Raw genomic sequence first — 26,470 nt, forward strand, 5'->3', positions numbered from 1 at the left:
CAGGGTCCCCCATTTTCAATTCATCGTAACATATGACATACAGATAGACAACTGGGTTAATCTAAATGTTACATTGTACAGTAAGTGGGGAGTGTAAACAAGTTGACCGCTGGCTGTGTTGTGAAATGTGAATAAACCGTGAAGTCACGCGAAATAACGTTATACGCGACGCTATACAAACCAATTACATAATCCTATCCAACATGTGTAAAGGCACACACAACATATTCCAGTTAACGGTATATTTTTTTAATGATTCGTTATGGCGTAATCAATACTTCCATGCGTATAAATTGCGTTCAGCCTCTCTCTCTGGAGTTAACGGAGTTTCGACTCCTGGCTAGAGGAGCTTGTCTCGGCTCATGCGGGGGGCCAATCAGAGAGGGGCTTCGCTCAACCAATCAGAGAGGGGTCTGCAGAAATAGAGTTCAACCAATCAGAGAGGGGTCTGCAGAAATGCGGCTACGAATTGTAGAGACGCCTCTCGCCGTGCAGAGAGACCGGAGTGGATCCAATGAGAGCACGACGCGTTCCGGGCCCGACGGTGAGAGCGAGCCGGTGACAACCATCAACCACTCTGGTTCTATGGTGACAACAAGGGGGGTGGGAGATAATAAACATAATAATACCGAGTCTGACGACTACAAAGAGGCTCTGAATCAAGCGAAGCGAGACACGGGAAGCTCTCAAACACATTCGTTTCATAGTCCGGTCGTGTGTGAGTCGCTAGTAGCGACAATTATTCCATTGAACTGCCGGTTAATAAAGAAACGCAGGTAAGCTAAGTTCTGTCATGCCGCCGCACAGTGTTGTCAATCACGTATTCTCGAGGACTGTCAGTGTTTATTAACGCTAGCTAGTTAACCAACTACTAGTTAACTAACTAACTTAACTAACCAACTATCAAATAGCTAGCCATGATCATCCTGATGTTGACACGTTGTTGATGTAGTAGTAGTAACGTTTAGCTAGCATTTGCTATTTGAAAAGGTCAACACATGGGCAATGAGCAGCATTATTTGCGCCGACGTGATGATTACCGGCTTGGTGTGTTTTTTTCTCTCCACTTTAAAGTTTGAAGGTGTACAACTATAATAATAATAACGTTCATCACACATATACAATGAACACGTCTATTTGAGCCAGTGTGTCCATGTTGATTATTCCAGAAGCTAAAAGACGAGGCTGGTCATTGTTTCCCCCAGTATCACCTGTCTGTCCATTCATTCAGCATCTGATCCCACAGTCTGTGTGAGAAGTTTCTATGCTCTGTGCAAAAAAATAAGTAAATTACCTGTTTTCTCCCAGAAAGAGAGACATCGATCATAATAAACATTTCCTGTCCCACTTTTTAAGCGCTGACAGTATAATTTGCTCCCTGAATAACCCGACAAAATGTAAACCACTTTGAATGACTGCAGATGTCGTTCACCTCTAAAACTTCTGGAAACTTCTTCACATTTTGTGGGTGGGCTGAGGTTCATTAGACGCACGCATTGTACATTGTAGGTCAACTGATATAGCACTACCTGGATCAAGTTTCAAGTTTCAAGTTTCTTTAATAGTTGTCATACAGAAGTACAGAATACTTTTGTACAAAATGCTTCTTACTGTTGCGCTCCAGAGACTGTGCATGACAAGATAAGTATGAAATAAAAACATAGTAAAAATTAGAAGAAAAAAAAAGAGGTCACAGTGTTCAGTTTAGACATATGTACAATGTTCGTAGACGTAGTTACCATACAATATACAATACTGTGCAGTGTACTAATATACAATACTATATAGTGCAAGGCATAAATGGACGAGGTGCAGTTTAGGTACAATTCACAGTAGGTGTACGAGTTGTAGTGCAAATCCTTTATCAATAAATATAAAGTGTAAGTGTGTTTGTGTGATCTAAAGTGTGGAGAGTGGGTGCTGCAGTGTGTTGTTTGTTTGAGTGAGTGTGTGTGTGCGTGTGGGTGTGTGTGCTGTGTGCATTTGATGGTTGTTGCATAGTGATTATTGTTCGTTTAGCGATTATTGTACAGGTTGTCGTACCTGGAATTGATACCCCCCTCATTGCTCTTAAGACCCCATACAGTATAAGCAGCCATGAATAGTGATGGAGAGGACACCATGTTCCTTCTTTTTGCTTATATGTATAGTGCAGACCAGTAAGTATTGAGTCCAGTGAAACATTTGTTGTTTTGGCTCTTTACTGCAGCACATTGGATTCGGAATGAAACGATGAGTACTATATCTGTGGCTTGTTCCTGTCTTATTTCTCCATTGACTTCCGTAGTAAAAATTGGACACGAAAGAGTCACTGAAATTGTATCCCTCTCTGTCCTTTCACTTCCACGGTGACAGGGGGTGTTCATTTATATTTTCTTTGAAGCCTCTGTGACAGGACAACATAAACAGAAGTCAATCTGCATACGTACACTAGTGTACATCTAAAACAATACCATTAAGTCATGCCGTCTGGCAGACGGTCTCGCGTCCACATCCAAGAGAACACTGAACACAGCTACTTCCACTGCCGCAAACAGACTACTGGCGGGCAATGGGCATACTCTAAAAAATGATCACACAAGCATACACACAAAAGCACCTTAAGTACCACACAAGCACACTTATTACTCTGGGTCGTCTACTATTGTTTTCCTGCAACAACTCACGCCTTGCGGGATTTCGGAGTGAGATTATTATTATTTTTTAATCCAAAACCAAGCACTTTTAGTGGACCTAAAATTAGAATAGAGTTCCATGAAAAACCGCCGATTACTCATCCCTAGAAGGGAGTACACACGTTTCAACCTGTTTATGAAGATGACAGCTCTGTCCTTCTCAGGCTTGGTCTGGAGAATCAAAGAGGAGAGTAAGCTACTGTCTTGTAGCACGCGGATCATCTTTAGATTTCTTTATTTGGGTACTACAAATATAATGTCAGCCTAAATAAATAAACCTAAAATGTGATCCATGTGCTCCAGTAGCCTCCTCTCCTCTGATTACATGTGATGGTTTTATTTAAGTGATGTTTAGTTAGTTATACAATTACTTTTGATCCTCAAAATGGGGGTGGGGGTATGAATAAAAAGGGCTACAATTCTTACATGGTTCACCTGATATGGATGTAAACACCCTCAAATGAAAGCTGAAAGTCTGACCTTTAACCTCATGGGCAGCATTGGTTCATTCCAAATTCAATGTGCTGGAGTACAAATAAAAAAAATAGACCCCCCCCCCCCCCCCCCCCCCCCCCTATCGTGTAGGCTAATGGCTGCAGTGGCAAGAGCAGCTGTGGAAAAATAATTCAAGGGCTCTGACACTTTTTCAAAACATAAATGTACTTTTAAGTCTTGAGCTTCTCATAACAAAATAAGTGCCTCCAATGCTATGCCTCATCTTGTGAATCTGTAAATTCATTCTGATGATTGCAAATGCCCTGTGTGTCTAGTTTTAAACATGCAGTGTGAACTGGAACGGCTCTCCTTTACCGTGTTGTTATTTTGTTCTAGTTTTAAACATGCAGTGTGAACTGGAATGGCTCTTCTTTACCGTGTTGTTATTTTGTTCTAGTTTTAAACATGCAGTGTGAACTGGAATGGCTCTCCTTTACCGTGTTGTTATTTTGCTCTAGTGTTTCATTCTGGGTTTGTTTTTAAGGTCACCATGAGGGGGAAGCTGGCGTTGTCAGGTCTCTTCTGCCTCGTTCTCGCAATGTTGCCTTCTCACACAGGTAATGTAATTCATACATTTTATATAAAGTGGTTGTAGTGATATTAAGGTTGTCAGGATACCACAATTCTACTCTACAATACTATATCAGACCAAACATTTTTATAAAAATGTCCACAACATTACCTAATGTAATAACCGAATCACAAAGGCTGAAATATGTGAGTGAATTTGTGAGAATACTATTCTAAATGAAGTACTGTGGTGCTGCAGAGATGCCCTGGTCTACAAATCATACATACGAAAATATTGTCAGAACTTTACAGTCCTAAGACGGTCACATGGGCTTTATTTATTATTTATTTGTGTACATTTTATGACTGAGCATGACCAGACCTACAAGAAATGTGTTTTCAATTGAAATCAAAGAAAAACACATGATAAATGCTGCTATTCTATGAAACGTCAGAAGTTTCTGAAAAGGTTTGTGAGACGAGAAGTTAGCTCCCCGGAAGCTGAAGATGATGATAGAAAATAATACAACCACAATGTTGGATATGCAATGCATATCTGTATATATTGTATATCTTGCACCTAGTGCAATGATCACAATTTGCTGTCCTGTTCAAACTATAACATGTAACACTAGCAAATGCAATACAGCTATATATATATACTGTATATTATGATACTTGAGAATCTTTTGGCATCACCAACACCAAGTGTCATACTGTACCTAAATCAATATTAAATATGATCTCTTTTCTTTTCCTTGCAGCTTCTGTAGCAGTTATGTCAGTGGACTTGGGTAGTGAGTGGATGAAAATAGCAATAGTGAAACCAGGTGTGCCAATGGAGATCGTGCTCAATAGGTGAGTACCTGTCTGTATTATAATTGATGGAATTTCTTATATTATTAGGGGTCCATTGTGAAGCAGTGTAACACTTGTGAGATGTCTTGCTTTTTTCAGGAATTAAGGGCCATTAAAAATCTATTTCTATAAATCTATTAAAGTATTCTCTTTATTTTCTCACAAATTCCATTGTTTCTTTGGTGAATTGCCCCTTTAACATCGTTTTGAGAAAAGCGAGGAGATGATTGAAGTTATTGATCAATAAATCTTTCAGGTTTCTTTGTTTTCCTGACAACTCACTTCTTAGTGGAATATCGGTGTCATGCTTCTTTAGATTTGACCTGCACCTTCTCTGTGTCTTACCAAATTTTAAATAGACATTTTAAGTTATGGTCATGCAGAGGACTGGAGCTCAGTGATGCCATGCCATATCTCTACTGAGCTTAAAGTCGTTATTATATAAGGTCTGTTCTCAACGAAGCTTCTGAACGAGCTGTTCAAATACATGCAAGCTGAGGCTCTTGTGGTTTCCCACAGAACAAGATGAATGCTGGTATCAAGCCTTCAGTTTCCTACACGTGTCTGTGAAAAACACAGCATATTATTACATCACAGAATTGTTTTTCAAACTTTCTAATTGGACTCTCCTGTGTTTCGCAGGGAGTCGAGGAGGAAAACGCCAATCGCCATCTGCCTAAAGGAAAACGAGCGACTGTTTGGGGACAATGCATTAGCAATGGTAAGATGCTGTCTTAATAACTGATATGTCATTACAGACATTTAGCCTACATGATAGGCGTGGGGGGATGTTTATGTCATTGCAGACATTTAGCCTACATGATGGGGGTATTTTTCTTTCTTTATACTCCAGCACATTGCATTTGGTCAGTTGTACATTCTGAAGTGTTTTCTGTTTTCACTGAATGGGGCTATAGGTCTTGTGTAATGTTGTGTTGTTGTTGTTGTAGTAGTGATGTTTTATTTAATTTAATTATATTCTTAGGAACCTACCATGCCTATATTACTACCTTACCTACCTACTATGTAGCCCCTTTCGTGACTGTGGTTTGCAAGCCTGGGGCTTTTGTGACCGCAGTCACTTGCTCATGGGACGCGACCACTTTAGAAAATACCAACCAAGCGTGAACGCGGGCGTGGGGGTGTGTCAAAAATATATCGGATATGAATTTCAAAGATACCCAGCGTACAATATGGGTTTAACACAGCTTTACAGTGTGGTCTGGAAGCTCGGAGTTGCTAATAAACAGTTTAAATCATTGTTACTCCACGAGTGGTACTCGCAGAGCGAGCGGTGTATTTCCGCCTGTAATGCCTGGACCAGGCAGCAAAATGCCTGGTGCGCATGCGCGGTGACACCAATGGCGGAAATACACGGCTCGCTCTGAGTACCACTCGTGGAGTAACAATGATTTAAACTGTTTATTAGCAACTCCGAGCTTCCAGACCACACTGTAAAGCTGTGTTAAACCCATATTGTACGCTGGGTATCTTTGAAATTCATATCTGATATATTTTTGACACACCCCCACGCCCGCGTTCACGCTTGGTTGGTATTTTCTAAAGTGGTCGCGTCCCATGAGCAAGTGACTGCGGTCACAAAAGCCCCAGGCTTGCAAACCACAGTCACGAAAGGGGCTACCTACTATGCTAATTATGTCTTTACTACTATACACAAGATTCGACACTGTTTGACGAACCATGTTACTTAGCTGAAAGAGTTGTACCCTTCCTGCCAACTGTACAGAACTTGTAAGTCGCTTTGGATAAAAGTGTCGGCTAAATAAAACATGTATTCTGTCCTGTATGTGATGTTTTGTGTGGACCCCGGGGAGAATAGTTGCTGCTTTTGCATTTATTATATTAAATTAAATGTAAATCAAGCTACTCAGAAGTGAGTATAATGCAGAAGTGATCTGCAGAATAATCCAGATGTATTTTCCTTTTTTCACACGTAATGTTACTTCTTTCATTTCAGTCTGTGAAGAACCCAAAGTTTGTGTACAGGCACCTTCAGAGCCTCCTGGGCAAGAAGCACGACAACCTCCAGGTGGCGCTCTACCAGAAACGCTTCCCCGAGCACCACCTGCAGGAGGACGAGGCCAGAGGCACAGTTTACTTTAAAAACGCAGAGTAAGTCACTTTCATTAATTTTCATCCTCGATAATTAATCAAATCACGACACTACAGATGGAAGCCACTGTTTTGGTGCAGTCATTCTTTAGGGGGGTATGTTCCATACGATGGGTGCCTACAATTTTTAACCATATAAGGTGTAATATTAATAGTCAAATCCAATATGGCCACCAAAATATTTAAAACTGGTAATATTCCTTTTAACTCATTGACTGCCACGCTGTTTTTACATCTGTACTCCCTGGCGCCATTTTTTTATTTTTTTATTATACATTCTTTTTTTCAAGACACACAGAACAAGACATCACAATACAGTTAACCCTTTCACTGCCACACGACAGCCGGTTAACCCTTTCACTGACGATACAGAAGGTTAGCCCTTTACTATCACACAACCGACGGCGATGCTCCATCATTAGCATCATTAGCTCTGCGTTAACCTTCTGTCGTGTGGCAGTGAAAGGGTTAATAATAGAGACACTAACAACAATAGCACTAACAATAATAACAATAATAATGACAGTAAGAATTGCAAAGACATAACAAACTATAAAAGTACATTAACAGTAGTGGTGTAACGATGCATCGATTAATCGAAATGCATCCATTCGGCGGACTCGTTTTCTGATGCTGGGATCATTACAAAGGCATGTTTTATGATGGGGTTCGGTAAAATAGACGTTACCTTTGTCAGCAGGTCCACCAAAACCCTGTCCATTCTTGCTCCGAAGTGTCTGAGTCAAAACAGGAACAATAAATAACCTTAGTTGGCTCTGGCAGTGCCCAACAGATAAAGTTAACGTTACATCCAAACAGCCTGTTTGAATATACTAGATTCAAACATAGTCTGGTGAAAACGCACCTTATGTTATGGATGGATCATCACCGTTTCTCCTCTTCATAATAATCTCCAATAGTTAGCTCTCTAGGCGATCGCCATTGCCGAACGTTATAGTTGGCTCTAGTCTGGCGTGCTCTCAACTCTGTCGGCGACAGATAATGTTACATGCTCGGCGGTTTGACTATATTATTTTTATGATTTGCCAGAAGTGCTGAGTCCAATGTAGTCTGGTGAAAACGCACCTTATCATCCATAAGTGTGATAGTTTTGTCCTCTTCATAATAATCTACAATAGTTTGCTCGCCATTGCATAGGCAGTCTGCAGGCTAGTGGCTACTATTGTGCCCAGCAGTGAGTGAGCAAACCCCCCCCCCCCCCCCCCCCCCCAGTTCAAAAGGTAGGCGATACTGCCACCTATCGGGATTCGATCGTCATTTCAATTCGAATTCACTCAGAGCTACCAGGATCGCACAAGAAGGTCCGGCTGACTGTTTAGTATAATAATAATAAAAACATAAAAACATATATATATATATTAGTAGTACCGTACTTTTCGCACTATAAGCTGCACCGGACTATAAGCCGCAGCAGCTAAATTGAATGATGTGTACATATATAAGCCGCACTGGACTATAAGCTGCATGTGTTTTAATGTTTAATTACCATATGTAAGGAGTGGAGCCTGTGGCTTAATTTGACTCAACACGGGAAACCACCTCACCCGGCCCGGACACGGAAAGGATTGACAGATTGATTGCTCTTTCTCGATTCTGTGGGTGGTGGTGCATGGCCGTTCTTATATTGAGCTTTAAGTTCCCACCTCTACAGAGAATGACTCCCACCTCTACAGAGTGACTCCCATTGGGACACAATACTGTCGGACAAATAACAATAATTAACTCATTTACAAGTTGTATTAAGTTTAGCAAATATGGGATAAATAACATTTCAATGCAGTAAAAAAAGCAATATTTCGATTTTCGGGTTTTGTCCACATATAAGCCGCACCGTTATATAAGCCGCAGGGTCGAAAATGGGGGGGAAAGCCGCGGCTTATAGTCCGGAAAGTACGGTATATAGTATACTCGTTTTTGGCGGCGAAATCATGGAAGCCAAAAACGAGTATACACGTTTTTGGCGTTCAATGAGTTAAAAGCAAATCTAATTTTGACACTCGATCACTTCCTCAATCACACGGATGCCTAATCTGTAACCCTCGATTGTCATCTACACACACTCCAAAACAGCTCAGTATAGAGACCGACATAAATATAGGCAATACAATTATATTAAAGATAAAAATAAACTTATAATTAACATGAGAAAGTAGAGTGTAAGGAAATGTGCTGATGAGGGTCTGTATGCCTGTTTCAGTTATATTATAATGTTGCAATAAATATGGGCAATTAAACACTTAGAATCTGAATATACAGTATACTATGAGTAAGTAAAGTAAACGGTATACACGGGTGCAGTATACACAAGGTACCCTAACTGGCATGATATATGTTGTAGTCCGTGCAGGTTTATTTTGGTACATACAGCCTATCCTTGGATCAAGAGCTTCACTCAGTCAATTTGCGAATTAAAAGAACTCTCCACTCCCTGTCCATCTGTACAGATTGCAGCATTAACGTCATTGTGTCTTTCAGGGAAATGCAATATACCCCAGAGGAGCTCCTAGGGATGGTCTTGAATTATTCTAGTGGAGTGGCTCAGGACTTTGCAGGTTAGTTTGTTCATTTAAGTGGCACGTAACGTTAAAACACGGCGAGCCCGTGATGCACGCTGAGTAATTTCCCTCCTCTTCACCGCGCGCCCACAGAACAAGTCGTCAAAGACGCCGTGATCACCGTTCCAGCCTTTTTCAACCAGGCAGAGCGCCGGGCCGTCCTGCAAGCAGCCCAGATGGCCGGTCTGAAGGTCCTTCAGCTCATCAACGACAACACAGCCGTGGCCTTGAACTACGGGGTCTTCAGGAGGAAAGACATAGACGGCACAGCTCAGGTGAGCGACACAGTATTACTCCTAATAAAATGCAGCACACTGAAACCAACCATGCTCTCAGAATACCAAAGTGAAGCACTTTACCTATATCCTTCTTAAAGGAACACGCCAACATTATAGGAAATGAGCTTACCGTATTCTCCAGAGTCGGACAAGAAGATGGATACCAATTTGCGTTCAGTAGAAAAGCTATCCGGCTGCAAGCTAGCCTAGCTCAGCACAAACGAATGGAAAGCGGATATGGACCACCACTAGCCGCCTAGTTTAAAACTCCGGGAGAGGTGTTTCTTTGGCCAACAGTTAGCTTGTCCGTAGGCTAGCTTGTCCGTATCCGCTTCTGTTAATTTGTACTAGGCTACCATGCAGCTGGATAGCTTTCTACTGAATGCACAGATTGGTATCTATCCCCTTGTCTGACTCTGGAGAATACGGTAAGCGTGTTTCCCATGATGTTGGCGTGTTCCTTTTAACCTATTGACGTATGTAGATTAATATGAATGATCTTGGCCCCTTGTAGAATGTGATGTTCTACGACATGGGCTCTGGCAGCACTACGGCGACCATCGTCACTTATCAGACCGTGAAAACCAAGGAGTCGGGCACTCAGCCCCAGCTGCAGATTCGAGGTGTCGGGTGAGTCCACTTAAGTGGTTGTGTCTTCGATGATGTCATAATATCCCAAGCAATGATATTGGAGGTGGCATTCTTTCATGGGGGTAAAGTGGTGATACTGCTATAGGCACAACGTTTGTGCCAAGTACCCATAATCACTGCAAAGAAGAGCCCTCAAGAGTACTTTAAGAGACTTAAGTTAAAGGAACTCGCCAACATTATGGAGAAATCCACTTACCGTCTTCTCCAGAGTCGGACAAGAACATGGATACCAATTTCCTCTGTGTTCAGTAGAAAGCTTTCCGCCTGCAAGCTAGCCTAGCTTAGCACAAATCAATGGAAGCGTATACCGACCAGCTAGCCTCTCCCAGAGTTTTAAGCTAGGCTAGTGGTCCGTGTCCACTTCCATTGATTTGTGCTGTGCTGGGCTAGCTTGCAGCCGGATAGCTTTACTACTAATAATAATAATACATTTATTTTATATAGCGCCGCCTTACATTAGGCATCTCAAAGCGCTTTACATACATGGCATTATAGCATACGGACAAACACAGTACATGGACAAACACAGTACATGGACTTTCACAATGACGACATGGTGGGGATAATGCAGAGAGAGGGAGACAGCTTAGAGACAAGACAGAGAGAGAACATTTTTAAATAAATAATAATACTAAAATATAGGTGTGTACAGATGTGAAAATGTAAGTGATGCAGGGGTTGGGGGGGGGGGGGGGGGGGTGTCAGGAGTGAGGGTATGCAAGATTGAACAGGTGGGTTTTGAGGTGGGACTTACATTTCTCTACGGATGGGGCTTCTTTGATGTGTAATGGGAGTTGATTCCAGAGTCGGGGAGCAGCGGAGGAGAATGATTTGTTTTCTGTGGACTTAAGGTGGTAGTGGTGTGCTCAGAAGGGCTAAGGAGTGGAGGGCTTTGTAAGTGAGGAGACGGATCTTAAAGTCAATCCTATACTTGACAGGGAGCCAGTGAGTAGAGGACACGCAGGGGAGGAAATTAGGCCACTTTACTCGCCAAATGCGAGTATTTTTTACGTTTGGCGAGTGATTCATTGACGCGGCTTGACATACAAAGAAGTAATTATCACAATTAGCGATTTTTTTTGTCTGGTAAAAAATCTGTTTGGCTGGTAAAAGAAATCAGATACTCGCCAGTTGGCTGGTAAGCCAAAAAGTTAGTTTCCTCCCCTGGAGGACAGGTGTGATGTGGGAGAATTTGGGGCAGCAGGTGATGATGTGGGCTGAGGTGTTCTGAACTACCGTACTTTTCGGACTATAAGCCGCGGCTTTTTCCCCCATTTTTCGACCCTGCGGCTTATATAACGGTGCGGCTTATATGTGGACAAAACCCGAAATTCAAAATATTGCTTTTTTTTACTGCATTGAAATGTTATTTATCCTTATTTGCTAAACTTAATACAACTTGTAAATGAGTTAATTCTTGTTATTTGTCCGACAGTATTGTGTCCCAATGTCATTCTCTGTAGAGGTGGGAGTTATTCTCTGTAGAGGTGGGAACTTAAAGCTCAATATAAGAGGCCATGCACCACCACCCACAGAATCGAGAAAGAGCAATCAATCTGTCAATCCTTTCCGTGTCCGGGCCGGGTGAGGTTTCCCGTGTTGAGTCAAATTAAGCCGCAGGCTCCACTCCTTACATATGGTAATTAAACATTAAAACACATGCGGCTTATAGTCCAGTGCGGCTTATATATGTACACATCATTCAATTTAGCTGCTGCGGCTTATAGTCAGGTGCGGCTTATAGTGCGAAAAGTACGGTAGTTGAAGTTTATGGAGGGATTTTGATGTTGAGCCAATGAGTAATGCATTACAGTAATCTAGACGGGAGAAAATGAGGGCATGAACCAGCTTCAGTGTCTGAGGGGGACACTAGTGGTCTAATGCCGGAAATGTTCCTGAGGTGAAAGTATCATGTCTTGGTGATGTTGTTGATGTGTGGTTCAAATTATAGTTTGGGATCAAAAAGAACACCCAAGTTTTTCACTGTGGGTGAGCGGAGGATAGAGTGGTTGTTGATAGATATGGAGTCAGGGTTTTTACGGAGAAGGTGAGGTGTGCCCATTACAAGGATTTCGGTTTTAGTACTATTGAGTGGAGATGGTTGTGATTCATCCAGATTTTTATTTCAATACTGAACGCACAAGAGAGGAAATTGATATTTATCTTCTTGTCTGACTCTGGAGAATACGGTAAGCACATTTCCCATGAGGTTACCATGGTCCTTTTTTAAGATCTATCAATGCACAGTGTACTAGGGGTGTAACGGTACGTGTATTCGTCCCGTGAATTTACGGTACGGCCGTCACGGTGCGGTACATCCAGCCATACAGTGAATACGTCTCAGATGACAAGCGGACAGAATAACAACAGCGCGCACTGACATCTGCACTCGGCTCTCCCCTCCTCCTCTCCTGTTTACTACAGCCTATTTGTCCCTAAAACAAAACCATGATGAATTAATTAAATGTTTAACACAGCAGGGCCATTACAATTTTGCAGTTTCTTTAGTTTTCTTGTTAGCCCAATAATGTTAACCAAAAGACACACACGCACGCGCAAACGCACACGTCAACCTTTTCCGGCGGACCGCGGAGTCTCACAGTTGATCGGAGAAAAAATAAAAGCACAACATACCACCAGATCATCTGAGCTCCTCTCCAGTTTCTGCTATTAAATCCAAAATATTGATAAGCCTCTGCCATTTTTGTGTAACATGTCATCTGTTCTCTAGTCTTCTTCAGTCTCGGCTTCACGTGAAGTTAAATTCTCTCTATAAGTGAAAGTGAAACTAAGTTGTTGTTAAAGGTGCAGTAGGGAATTAATTTACTCGTGGATGCCTGAACACAGAATTACACCAGTATCACTGACTACTACAGCAAGCCTATAGAATATTATTATATTTAATAATTATAATTATAATAATAATTATAAATATATAATAATAATTATAAATATTTTGTTCCTGTTGTACCAAAATCATACCGAGGTACGTACCGAACCGTGGCTTCTGTGTACCGTTACACCCCTAATGTGTACTGCCTGAAAAGTACAGGGACAGGAGGTCGCATGTTGGCATAACAACCATGAATTGGGGTGTGGCGGGGGTGGTATGGTATGGCTGATTTTCTGTGGATTAATCGGTTCCATGTGACCCTAGGTTTGACCGTGGCCTTGGGGGCTTTGAGATGGACATGCGTCTACGAGACCACCTGGCGAAGCTGTTCAACGAGCAGAAGAAGAGCAAGAAGGACGTGCGGGAGAACCACAGGGCCATGGCCAAGCTCCTCAAGGAGGCGCAGAGGCTCAAGACTGTGCTCAGTGCAAACATGGACTTCATGTCACAGGTGAGCATGGCCACAGCCAGGCTGGCCTCACTGTTTAGTTTTATACCGGTCCTAACACCAGGCTGAAGGGGATATAGAGTAAGAGTCTTTGAGCACTTGGAAAAGCGCTATATAAATCCGATGTATTGTTATTAAATTTGTTTAGATTTATGCATGTCATTGTTATTTTTCACAGATTTTGGTCACTAGACATCATTATCACACAAAAAACAACAACATAATACAATTTGACAAGATTGATGGATGTGCATTTATTTCAGGTAGAGGGTCTGATGGATGACATCGACTTCAAATCGAAGGTGACGAGGGCTGATTTTGAGGTCCTGTGTGCTGACCTTTTTGAGAGAGTCCCCGGCCCTGTGCAAGATGCCCTCACCGCTGCGGAGATGTCACTGGTCAGATGTGCTTTTTTTTTTTTAACTCTACAAACACTGTATTCTAGAACTGACTACAGTCAGCTGTCGCCACAGCCAAGTAACGTCTGGTCTCGACTAACCGCTGTTGATACTATTTGGGACTTCCACATAGAGGAAATGGGTTATTTACTGTAGCTACGCTGTAGAGCAGCTGTTCATCAAGGCCATGTTTTTGATATTGGAAGACACAGCAATAGTGATGCACTGATGTGAAAATTGTGGCCGATACCGATATTAATATTGCTGTTCTGGCCGATGCCGATGTCGATATCTCTGTATAGAAAACACTTTTTTATGATAATCAAATAAAGAGCTATTTTCCAAAACGCATTTTTTTTTTTACTTTTGTAACTTATTTTCAGAAATGACAGATATTTTGAAACTATTTAAGGTCAAAACATGTACAAAAAATATTAATTTTTTTTAATTTTAATATTGGCCCATATCGGCCCTATCTTGATATCGGACCGATACCGATGTGTAAAAAAACTGCCATATTATATCGGCGGCCGATATATTGTGCATCACTACACAGCAACAAACCTTGTTGTAGCGTAGCTGTGTCCTAGCAAGAAGCGTACTAAGTTGAATCGGTTATTCCACGTTGGTAATTTTGCTCTTGTGCCATTGTGTTTTATGTACTACGTCTGTAAAAACAAGCTTTGTTGCTGGAGAGACCTGTCTTGGTGATGTGAAGCTTTGTTGCTAGAGAGACCTGTCTTGTTGATGTGAAGCTTTGTTTCTGGAGAGACTTGTCTTGGTGATGTGACGCTTTGTTGCTAGAGAGACTTGTCTTGGTGATGTGAAGCTTTGTTTCTGGAGAGACTTGTCTTGGTGATGTGAAGCTTTGTTGCTAGAGAGACTTGTCTTGGTGATGTGAAGCTTTGTTGCTAGAGAGACTTGTCTTGGTGATGTGAAGCTTTGTTTCTGGTAGGGATGCACCGAATGGGAAATTCTTGGCCGATACCGAAAATAGAAAACAGTTGGCCGAAAGGCCGAAAATGATTCATGTAATATAATTCCAATGTTGTTCAGCTACCTGATTATGGAAAAATATATGATTATGGCAAAACTTAAATAATAAATAATCACTATTATGGGTCTTTTTGTATCGCAAACAGTACTGTATTTGCAAATCTGGTATGGCAAAGCATTGCGCGCAGAGTTTACATAGAAACAGCGCGACTCCAGGCGGCTACGTGGCGTAGTGGGCAAGGCGCTCGCCACGAAATCTGGAGACGCTGGGCTCGCCTGTTCGAGCCCAGCGCTCCACATTTGCTTTCAGTTTAGCTGGTCGTCCGTACTAATACACATTGGCCGTATTAGGGGGTGGGAAACTGATGGGTGGGGATCGGGCGTTGTGGACAGCGACTCCTACAGGTCGGTTGGTGCGCCTGCGCAGTAGAATCAGGAAGTGTCGGGGGCAGCGTGAGCCTCCCACGCGTTACTCCTCGCCACAGAGATCGAGCTGCGCAGGTGAAAAGATGCGACTGCTGTTACCTCAAGTACCGGAGGGGACTTGTGCTATGTATGACTTAGTCCACATTGCAGCCGGCTTGTGGGAGGCAAGAAACAGCGTTCGTGACAGGGGAGGGTTGAATTGGATGATACGAAATTGGGATGGGAGAAAATATAGAAAATGGGAGAAAAAGTGGATACAAAAAAAAAGAAACGGCGCGACTCCCCTGAGTCCCAAGAGGAGTTTTCACAGGCTGCAGAACGCAGGACTGTAGAGCTCACGTTAAGCATGTAATGACTGAAGCCGCATTTTGATGACATCATCACAACAACACGCGTTAGGTTACAGGTTGTTTCTGTTTCGGTGTTATATTTTTGGTAAACTCTTTCGGCCAAAAGCCGAAAGGACTTTTTTTGCCATTTTCGGCCGAAAACTTTCGGTGGCCGAAATTTCGGTGCATCCCTAGTTTCTGGAGAGACCTGTCTTGGTGATGTGAAGCTTTGTTCAGGGTTCCTACTAATCCTCGAAAACCTGGAAATTCAGAGACTAGATCTCCAGTTGTGGAAAACCTGGAAAATTTACTAAAATGACCAAATATTCTGGAAATATTTTATTTTATCGCCTATGTAAACCTAGGTGTATATTTTGTTTGAAACTTGACTGTTTTTTAGCAGTGCCGGCCAATTTGTGGCACACACTCTTTTTGTTTTGGCCCTCCATAGCATTCGACAAGCTCATGCTTATTCTCCTTTTTATTATTATTGTGATTTTATTAAAGTGCTGTAAGATCTGAACAGTTATGACTACAAAATGTACATTTTGTGATTGGTGTAGCGGTCACCTGTAATGAACATCTCTGAGATGAGACACTTCATGCGTCAGTAAAAAAGGAGGAATAAAACGGGGGTTAATGTGTCGATACTAGGCCTTACCAGTAAATGGTTTGTGAGCAAGTGCTGTCCTGGATGGTCAAGAGTCCTGGAAAATTATTTCTCAAAGCACCAACCCTGTTTGTTGCTGGAGTCTTGATTCATTTTGAAAGCCCTCTTTATTTGCTCCCACAGGAGGAGATCGAGCAGGTCATCCTGGTCGGTGGAGCCACCCGTGTGCCCAAGGTTCAGGAAGTGCTGCTCAAGGCTGTGGCCAAGTAAGCGTCAAATGTTTTATTTTTATTATTTTCAGTGCACACATCATCACTCCAGTTAATACATTTCATCCATACATTCCTGAAATAAAAAAGACACGCATTTCTGCTCGACCCAATACGAGCCAATGTTGGTTACTGAGTGACTGGCTGACTGCCCATTGTCTCGCACTGGCATGTATCCGGGTCCGGCTTTACTGGTCTTGTTTATATTTCACAGCATTTTCATGGAAATAATGAAAAAGAAACCTCTCTCTACACACGCATATATATATATATATATTAGGACGGTCACTTTAGCAAAAAATCGAATTCGATATTCGTTGCAGATTTTTTGTTAAAGTGACAGCCCTAATATATATATATGAATTGTAGATGAGGGCGGATTTCAGCGTCAAAAAGGGTCTTTAAAATTGCAAGACTAAAAATAACCATGACCAGTAATTATTTGCAATACGTGTAGGTCAGCTACGTAATGCTGGACCAACTCACCCGCCTGCTGTCGTCGTTGATGAAAAACAATCCGCCGGAGCATCACGTTCTGTGGAGCAGATAAATGTCCAGACTCCAGACAGCAGCGTGATACAATCCCCATAATTATGAGCATTTCCGAGAGTCCGAAAAATCCGTTGTCCCTCATATTAGCAAGGCTCTCTTCCTCACGTCATTAGCATCGGCTAGCCTGACGGCTGACGGCTATTATGAACGTGTCAAAGATTCCAGCCAGTGAATCCACAGAATTGGTGGCTTGCAAGGCAGGGCGAGGAACGGAGAGAGATGTGAGAGTAAAGAATCCATAATCCTCGTTGCCAATATTGTGTATAATAACTTCACAAGATAAGACGTTCAAGCACTCGCGCCAACTGCCGGCAACAACAACACTTTGCGACATGGCAGCATGTCGCAAAACCCACCGTGCCTAAAGGCAGTCAGTTTAAAAAAAATTCATGTTCGAATCTCCGGTTTTTATGTACATTCGAAATTAAATTCGATATTCGAATATAATGTGACAGCCCTAATATATATATATATATATATATTACTAGCACAGTGTCTGTTGTTAGGCTGAGAATATCACCTTCTTTCCGACACCCACCAGCTGTACAAGGGGCGACTGGCTCAGGAGGTAGAGCGGTCGTCTGGTAATCGGAAGGTTCCCGGTTCGATTCCCACTCCTCCCCGGGCAGTGTGTCGATGTGTCCTTGAGCAAGACACTTAACCCCTAATTGCTCCCGATGTGCAGGTCGGCACCTTGCATGGTTGGTTGCCTCCACCATCGGTGTGTGCATGAATGGGTGGTGAATATGACGAACAAAATTGTAAAGCGCTTTGGATAAAAGCTCCTATATAAATGCACCACTTACCATTTCTGTTTATCCTTCTTTGCAGAGAGGAATTGGGGAAGAACATCAACGCTGACGAAGCCGCAGCCATGGGTGCCGTCTACCAGGCCGCTGCCCTCAGCAAAGCCTTCAAGGTCAAACCCTTCCTCATCCGAGACGCAGCCATCTTCCCCATCCAGGTAGTTCATTAAATGTAACTTATTAAATAACTCTTTCTCAAAACGATCTGCGAGACGGGACAACATTTTATACCACGGACGCCCCCCCCCCCCTCTAAGGTGGAGTTCACCCGTGAGACGGAGGAGGAGGACGGAAGCAGGAGTCTGAAGCACAACAAGCGCATCCTGTTCCAGAGGATGGCTCCCTACCCGCAGCGCAAGGTCATCACCTTCAACCGCTACAGCGACGACTTCTCCTTCGACATCAACTACGGTGACCTCAGTTTCCTGGGAGATGAGGAACTCAGGTAAAATGCATGATTGATTTACATTTTTAGATTAATAACCAGATCACGCAACATTGTTGCCCAAAAGGAGGAAAAGCTCATTTGGCCAGTTAGCTTTTCACAGTGAGAGCTTCCAGACCTGGAACACACTTCCAGTACGGATACAGTAGATCTTAAAGCCTGGCTCAAAAGCAGCCAGATGTGTCATCATACCTGGCCTCTACATGCCTGCTTCATCTGTCTGGCTTGTCTGTGTTTGTCTCTTCACTCTAATCTAATTCCTCTGCCTGTATGGTTGTACTGCATGCATTCCAATTGTTTTATTGCTGGCATTAAGCCTTGGCATTAAGTGGTTGCAAATACCGCTGTGGAGGTGCTGGAGACATGATCCAATAGACTTTTATAGTCCTATTTTGAGTCTCCTGAACACGAAGCGACCAATCCCAAGTCGATCGGCACTTTCTCGGCTGAGCTGTAGTCGCTTTCCCGCACCTACTCCCGAACTACGCATGCGCAGATTGATGAACCTAGACTCCGTGGGCAATCTGTGCATGCGGAGTTCAGGAGTAGGTGCGGAAAAGTTACTATAGCTCGGCAGAGAAAGTGCCAGATCAACTTGCGATTGGTCGCTCCGTGTTCAGCAGACTCTGGCGTATAAAAGTCTATTGGATCATGTCTCCAGCACCCCCACAGCCGTAGCTACAACCACTTAATGTCAAGGCTCTCATCTACATTCATAAATGTTCTCCCCCCGCTCTCTCTGACATGATTTCAAAATACCGGAAGTGTTGCGGTGGTCTATTAATATACTGTAGGCAATACAATTTAGATCTGAATATAATTTTTTTTAAGTAAACTGTAAACGAGGGTGCAGATGAGGTCTGTATGCTCTATCGGTTATATTATACGTTAACAATAAATATAGGCAATAAAGAATTTGAATCTGAATATATATATATATATATATATACTATGAGTAAAAGTAAACCGTATAAAATCTAGGGTACTGACTACTGCTATCTATTACTTTGGTTTTACGACAAGTTGAAAGTGTAATATCTGAATTAGGGCTGTTCTTGACTAAAGAAATTCTTAGTCGACTAGTACAATAGTTGTGGAATTATCAATTTATCAAAAAAATCTGTAAAATCATGTTTTCCCCCGACATGCAATCGTGTGGAAGCACCTCTTTTAAATCTAGAGCTTGAGCGACTAATGGGACTAACAAAGTCTTGGTTGACTTGAGACCAAATCGACGTCTCTAATCTGAATGCGACCTTCTGGATCCTCCCTCCCTGTTCCTTGTCTTGGCAGTGTGTTTGGCTCTCTCAACCTGACCACGGTCAAGCTGTCTGGCGTGGGCAGCAGTTTCCAGAAGCATCTGGATGCAGAGTCCAAGGGCATCAAGGCTCACTTCAACATGGACGAGAGCGGTGTGCTGATTCTGGACAGGGTCAGTCGTTTTGTTTGGTCATTTACATACCTTGTAATACCTCTTACATACCTTGTAATACCTCTTACATTTTTTAATACCACTTGCATACCTTTTTAATCCCACTTGCATACCTTGTAATACCACTTGCATACCTTTAATACCACTTGTTTGGTGTGTGTCTTTTAATTATTTTCTACTTCTGTGGTTTATGTATCGTCTGTGTCAAATAATCTTATCTGGATTGTTCTTTTGGATTTATAAAAAGAAAAATAATTATGTTATCCCCTGTTACCCTTCGAAAGGCCCTTCGCCAGGCAGTCATTGTAAATAAGAATGAATTCTTAATTGACCTGCCTGGTTAAATAAAGGTTAAATATAATATATATATACACTTCAGAAATCAGTTACTTTTGTTTCGGCCAATACAATAAATGTACATGCATTTGTCTTGGTGACATAGGTGTCATGACACAACATCATACATACTCTTGTAGTACCGTGTGACGTTGGAAAGGAACAAGCCTAACTGTAAATAGTTTTAACGTGCTGCATGATGTGTTTTCATCTACAGGTTGAGTCTGTCTTTGAAACAATTGTGGAGGAGAAGGAAGAGGAATCAACATTAACAAGTAGGTTTCCATCTATGATTAGTATTGGTCTAATACCTGTGACCACAGCCGTTTTTATCCACCGAAATCCTCAGGAAGAACAAAGTAACGTAGTGCATTGAAAGTAGACTGATTAATCGGTTTGGCCTCTTGGTCGCAACCAAACATCAGATGTAGCACAGAAATATGCCTCTGAATACTTGGAAAATTAACTGAATGTACTGCCCAATTTGAAATGTTATGAGTTATATCGCTTAGCTACTTAAAAATATATTTATTTATTACTATGTCAAAGTCTGCATACCTGACATCTTACTCAGTCATTGTAAATAAGAATGTGTTCTTAATTGACCTGCCTGATTAAATGAAAAAATAAATAGACATTTCCGAAATCAGAGATACTTTTGTTTGTACAGGCATATATGTACACGCATTGTATTGATTCTGCCCAATCTTAAATGTTATGAGTTAAGTATTAAAGAAATGTTTTATTTATTACACATGTCAAAGTTGGCATACCTGATTTACTCTTGAATATTAGTCTACAACTATTTATTAATTTGTGCTTCGTGACTATTTCCTTTTCTCATAGAACTGGGAAACACCATCTCCAGTCTGTTTGGAGGTGGATCCTCGCAGCCTAGTGTCAACATGACGATACCGATGCAGGTAACGTCCTCTCTGCTCTGCCTCCTGTGCCTTGTAGGGAAATAATCTAATCGCAACATGCACAGCCCCAGTGACGCAACATGCACAGCCCCAGTGACACAACATGCACAGCCCCAGTGACACAACATGCACAGCCCCAGTGACACAACATGCACAGCCCCAGTGACGCAACATGCACAGCCCCAGTGGCGCAACATGCACAGCCCCAGTGACGCAACATGCACAGCCCCAGTGACACAACATGCACAGCCCCAGTGACGCAACATGCACAGCCCCAGTGACACAACATGCACAGCCCCAGTGACGCAACATGCACAGCCCCAGTGACGCAACATGCACAGCCCCAGTGACACAACATGCACAGCCCCAGTGACGCAACATGCACAGCCCCAGTGACACAAAGCAAAGTAAACACCCATCACAGTGTGTCACACAGTACTATAGAACCTCAATTATCCTCCACTTTGGAAACTGAGTGGCCTACTACTCAACAGGCATAATGTGAAAACAATGTCACACTGTGAAAATACATGTCCATAATATATGTACATCGTGTTGATTGTACTTAAAACCATACAGATAAAGATGAGATTGTTCAGGGGGACATTGAACAGTATTGGGAACCGGAATATAGGGTTGAACAAGCAGCCTCCTTCTCAGCCACACTCCTACGCAGAGCTGTCTCTACGTCACACAGCAAAATAATGAGTAAAGGTAGCACCAGTTAGTTTACTTCCCGTTTGGCCAGAGATGACAGTCGAATGCAATGGAACGTCGTCCAACTCTCTATGTAGGAGAATGCTTTTCAGCCTGCCAGTTTGTTAGTTTTTTTCCATCAAGCTGTTGCCTCATAATCTCATCTCCCCATCATCTCTCCCTCCCTCTTTCCCCTCTCCATGTTGCTCCTGGCTCTTTATGTTCCAGGATGAGGAGGAGGTGCCTCCAGAGTCTGGAAAGGAGCCAAAGGAGGAGGCGGAGGAGGCGGAGAAGGAGGAGGCTCCCCAGGAGGAGGCGCCAGAGGCAGAGGAGAAAGCAGCACCAGCAGAAGAAGAGCCCGCCCAGGAGAAGAGTGACCCAGAGGCAGCAGACGACGACGCCGATGCTCAGGTGGGATTTATATATTATTTTATTTTATTTATTTAACTAGGAAAAAGTCTCATTGAGATTACAAATCTCTTTTACAAGAGCGTCCTGGCCAAGATAGGCAGCAGCACAGTTACAATTTCATATTTACAGACGAAAACAATTTAGAAAACAAACGTATAGCAATTCAAACAAAAACTGACAATTCACAGAACCATTTAAAGTCGGTCAAAACATCTGCAGCCAGATGTACTGGATTCCATATCGCTTAGAAGGGTTTTAAAAGCAACTAGTGAGACCAGCTCATGCAAGTTCAGGTGGTTTTGTAGCTGATTCCAGGTGGAGGGAGCTGCATATCTGAATGCCCTTTTCCCAGTTCAGTACGGACCTGAGGGACGGTTAATAGACAGTAAAAATAACTAACCAGTATAATATATATATATATATTATATTAGGGATGCTCGATATTGGCTTTTTTACCGATACCGATATTGTCCAACTCTTAATTTCCGATACCGATATCAACCGATACCGATATATGCAGGGTTTCCCCCCCCAAAAAATGGAATAATTTCAGGTAATTAACATTACATATCTCGTTGTGGAATTAACACAACATTATGCATACTTTTGACAATAAATAAAATCCGAATTTGTTCTTACTTGCTTGCCTGGGTAAATAAAGATTATAGAAATGTAAAATTTTTATTTTATTTTTTTAAACCGATACCGATATTTTCCGATATCACATTTTAATGCCAATATCGGCCGATAATATCGGACATCCCTAATATATATATATTCCATCTCAGTCACTTAGTACTTTAGTATAATAGTCTCAGTCAGTCTTACTACAGCCGTACTTTCAACCTGACTAAATGAGGACTCGCAAAATGCAATCTAATGTAAAATAATGCAAGGTAATCAGAGGGTGCCCTGTTGAGTGGTTTTGAATTTCTAAGAAATATTCTGCAGCCAAGGGAGAAAATGGTCGTATAGGATACATCTGTGACAGTTTTTCTTTTATTGTGCTCAGAAATATGCTCATTGTTTAATCAGAAAATGTAAGTAATAATATTCTTAAAATGTATATAGCGCCTTTCAGGAAACCAAAGGCTCTTAACAGAGGAGGGGGAGGAACTAAGGGGAAGGAAGTCAGGAACAATTGGGTAAAAATAAAAGGGAAGACAGGCAGAGTCATTGATACATTTGGTGAGATTTGAAGGAGTCCAGGCATGTAGCATTGCGGATGTTTGGAGCGAGGGAGTTCCAGAGGGTGGGTGCGGCAACAGAGAAGGCTCTGGGACTGACGGTGCGCAGGCTGGTGGTGGGGATGGAGGAGGTAAGCTAGGGAAGTCGGCTAAATGAAAAGACTTTTGAGAAACTATCTTTCCCAAGCAAGATTCATTGTGGCAATTCCACAATTTAGTGTTGTTTACTTTGAACATCATGGCGATGATCATTATGGTGCTTGCAGCGTCTCAGGGGGTAGTGCGGTCGTCTGGTAATCGGAAGGTTCAGGTTTGATTCCAGCTCCTCCCGGCAGTCGAAATGTCCTTGAGCAAGACACTTAACCTGTTCCACCCGTGGTGAAAATCCGCCTAAAATATATACCTAGGTAAATGGAATATTGCTCCACTTCTACAAGTCCCATTTGCATATTCTTGGTATCTAGGTACATCTATGGACCTCGGGGAATGTATTCAGTGTCAGAAATATTGTGTCTATTACTAGGCTTGCTTAAATTGTGATGAAACGAAGGAGAATATGAATTATGATTTTTCTTTGCATCTTTGACCGTGAATAACACCATGATAATAATGACCAAACTTAAAAAACTGCCACTGATCTCGTTCAGTACCTTCTTGAGATCATCTCAATCTAAGGAAATTAATAAAGGGAAGATGATTAAACAGAAGGTTCTGTAGAGTACAGTTCTGTAGACTGTACTGAATTCTCCCATCCGGACCAATGCAATTTGAAATATTATTATAGAATAGGAGGCTTATAAATTACCTTATTATAGCCAATTCGCACATTTATATATATATACATATATTATCTTTCAAATGGCCGAGTTCAATTTGGATTTAGTATCACCAGGCGTGCATAATAACAGATAATGATATCTACTGTAATTTACTGTACTTTTTTATTTTCACCACATCAGCACAATTCCCATGGTTAAACATTTCTAAAATGGTCGCCGTCTAGCGACTTCAGCAAATCGACAACTTAAAACTAGGGATGTCCGATATTATCGGCCGATATCGGCATTAAAATGTGATATGGGGAAAATATCGTTTTTTATTTTTACATTTCTATAACCTTTATTTATCCAGGCAAGCAAGTAAGAACAAATTCTGATTTTATTTATTGTCAAAAGTATGCATAATGTTGTGTTAATTCCACAACAAGAGATATGTAATGTTAATTACCGGTACCTGAAATTATTCCGTTTTTTGTGGGGGGAAACCCTGCATATATCGGTATCGGTTGATATCGGAAATTAAGAGTTGGACAATATCTGTATCGGTAAAAAAGCCAATATCGAGCATCCCTACTTAAAACTATCTAATGGCACTTTTAACCTATTGCTAAACTAACGTATTGATGATAATATACATTCTACATGCTTTTGTGACATGTTAGTGATGTTAATACTTGAAAACGTTTGTTTTTAAATTCGCAACTTTTTTGCATCACTCTGAAAAATATTGATTTATGACCAGATGCCATTTTGAGACCGGATCTGGTCCCATCGGGTGGAACAGGTTAACCCCTAACTGCTCCCGACGAGCAAGTTGGCACTTTGCATGGTTGCCTCCGCTGTCGGTGTGTGAATGGGTGAAAGTGAGTGTGAGACATAAGTTGTAAATAGGTTTGGGCACCGAAAACCGGTTCTAATAGGAACCGGTTCCTAACTTCCGGTTCTGGAACCGGAAGTAACATATTTGAATTTCGATTTTTTTTTTTTACTTTTTTTTTTTTTACTTAATACCCTAGTTACAGTACAGCAACCAAATTAAACTGTATCAAGTCAACTGAAAATGTGAATAGTATGATTTTCTTTTTGAAATAAAAAAATAAATAAAAAATCTCCTTCGAAATAAGCTGTGACCTGTTTTGACCTGCACCTCAAAGAATCGGAATCGAGAATCGTTTAGAACAGGAATCGATATGGAGAATCGGAATCGGAACCGGAATCGTTCAAATCCAAACGATGCCCAACCCTAAGCGCTTTTTCGTAAAAGCACTATATAAATGCAGTCCGTTTACACCTTGTCAGGCTATATCGTACACTAGTTCTTGTGTTTGGTTGCGCGTGGAGTCAAGATAGACCAAACCTTAGGTTTGCTATTGTTAGTAATCTGTCCTACGTTTTGATGAAGGAGGAAAAGGAGGGAGCTAAATCTGAAAATGACGAAAAAGAAGAAGAGAAACCAACAGAGGAGAAGGAGGCAGAGAAGGGGGCTGAGAAGCTGGTGAAACCACAGAAGAAGACTAAGATCTCCGACGACGTCGCCGTGGAGCTGGTCATCAACGACATCGTCAATCCCACCTCGGATCAAATCGGCTCCTCCAAAAAGAAGTACGGCAGCCGTTCCTTTTCATTTCACACTTCTGCTCGCGGTGTTTCTCTCGTTGGGATGTTCTCAAGAACAAGTGTCTTTGCTGTGGTGTTTCCAGGCTGCAGGATCTGACCGACAGAGATCTGGCCAAACATGAGCGGGAGAAGACCCTCAACAGTCTGGAGGCCTTTATCTTCGAGACGCAGGTGAGAAAAACAAAACCTTGCACTTTATATGAATGATGTATACATCATAATGGACACGTTGAAGTTGTTAAAGTATAACGAAACAGTCTTTGTTTGCACATCAGCACACTCCTAGATCGAGTGTTTGCACATCAGCACTCCTAGATCGAGTGTTTGCACATCAGCACTCCTAGATCGAGTGTTTGCACATCAGCACTCCTAGATCGAGTGTTTGCACATCAGCACTCCTAGATCGAGTGTTTGCACATCAGCACTCCTAGATCGAGTGTTTGCACATCAGCACTCCTAGATCGAGTGTTTGCACATCAGCACTCCTAGATCGAGTGTTTGCACATCAGCACTCCTAGATCGAGTGTTTGCACATCAGCACTCCTAGATCGAGTGTTTGCACATCAGCACTCCTAGATCGAGTGTTTGCACATCAGCACTCCTAGATCGAGTGTTTGCACATCAGCACTCCTAGATCGAGTGTTTGCACATCAGCACTCCTAGATCGAGTGTTTGCACATCAGCACTCCTAGATCGAGTGTTTGCACATCAGCACTCCTAGATCGAGTGTTTGCACATCAG

The 26,470-nt window shown here is 42.0% G+C and overlaps 1 protein-coding gene across 1 annotated transcript in view; it reads left to right on the plus strand.

Annotated features, from left to right (window-relative positions):
• The first annotated feature begins 521 nt into the window (after positions 1-521).
• The window catches only part of hyou1 (hypoxia up-regulated 1), a 31,415-nt gene continuing 5,466 nt past the window's right edge, over positions 522-26,470 (plus strand). The window contains exons 1-19 of the mRNA XM_084319923.1: positions 522-776; positions 3,655-3,727; positions 4,445-4,538; positions 5,181-5,259; positions 6,517-6,671; positions 9,168-9,244; positions 9,341-9,522; positions 10,040-10,155; positions 13,334-13,520; positions 13,781-13,915; positions 16,460-16,542; positions 17,929-18,061; positions 18,161-18,348; positions 19,642-19,780; positions 20,334-20,391; positions 20,963-21,039; positions 21,964-22,146; positions 25,515-25,714; positions 25,813-25,900. Coding sequence (XP_084176049.1) covers positions 3,661-3,727; positions 4,445-4,538; positions 5,181-5,259; positions 6,517-6,671; positions 9,168-9,244; positions 9,341-9,522; positions 10,040-10,155; positions 13,334-13,520; positions 13,781-13,915; positions 16,460-16,542; positions 17,929-18,061; positions 18,161-18,348; positions 19,642-19,780; positions 20,334-20,391; positions 20,963-21,039; positions 21,964-22,146; positions 25,515-25,714; positions 25,813-25,900 — 2,241 coding nt within the window. The 5' untranslated portion in view covers positions 522-776; positions 3,655-3,660. The remainder of the gene's footprint in view (positions 777-3,654; positions 3,728-4,444; positions 4,539-5,180; positions 5,260-6,516; positions 6,672-9,167; positions 9,245-9,340; positions 9,523-10,039; positions 10,156-13,333; positions 13,521-13,780; positions 13,916-16,459; positions 16,543-17,928; positions 18,062-18,160; positions 18,349-19,641; positions 19,781-20,333; positions 20,392-20,962; positions 21,040-21,963; positions 22,147-25,514; positions 25,715-25,812; positions 25,901-26,470) is intronic.

The sequence above is a fragment of the Notolepis coatsorum genome (genome assembly GCF_963971535.1).
Source record: "Notolepis coatsorum genome assembly, chromosome: 8".
NCBI classification, from domain to species: domain Eukaryota; kingdom Metazoa; phylum Chordata; class Actinopteri; order Aulopiformes; family Paralepididae; genus Notolepis; species Notolepis coatsorum.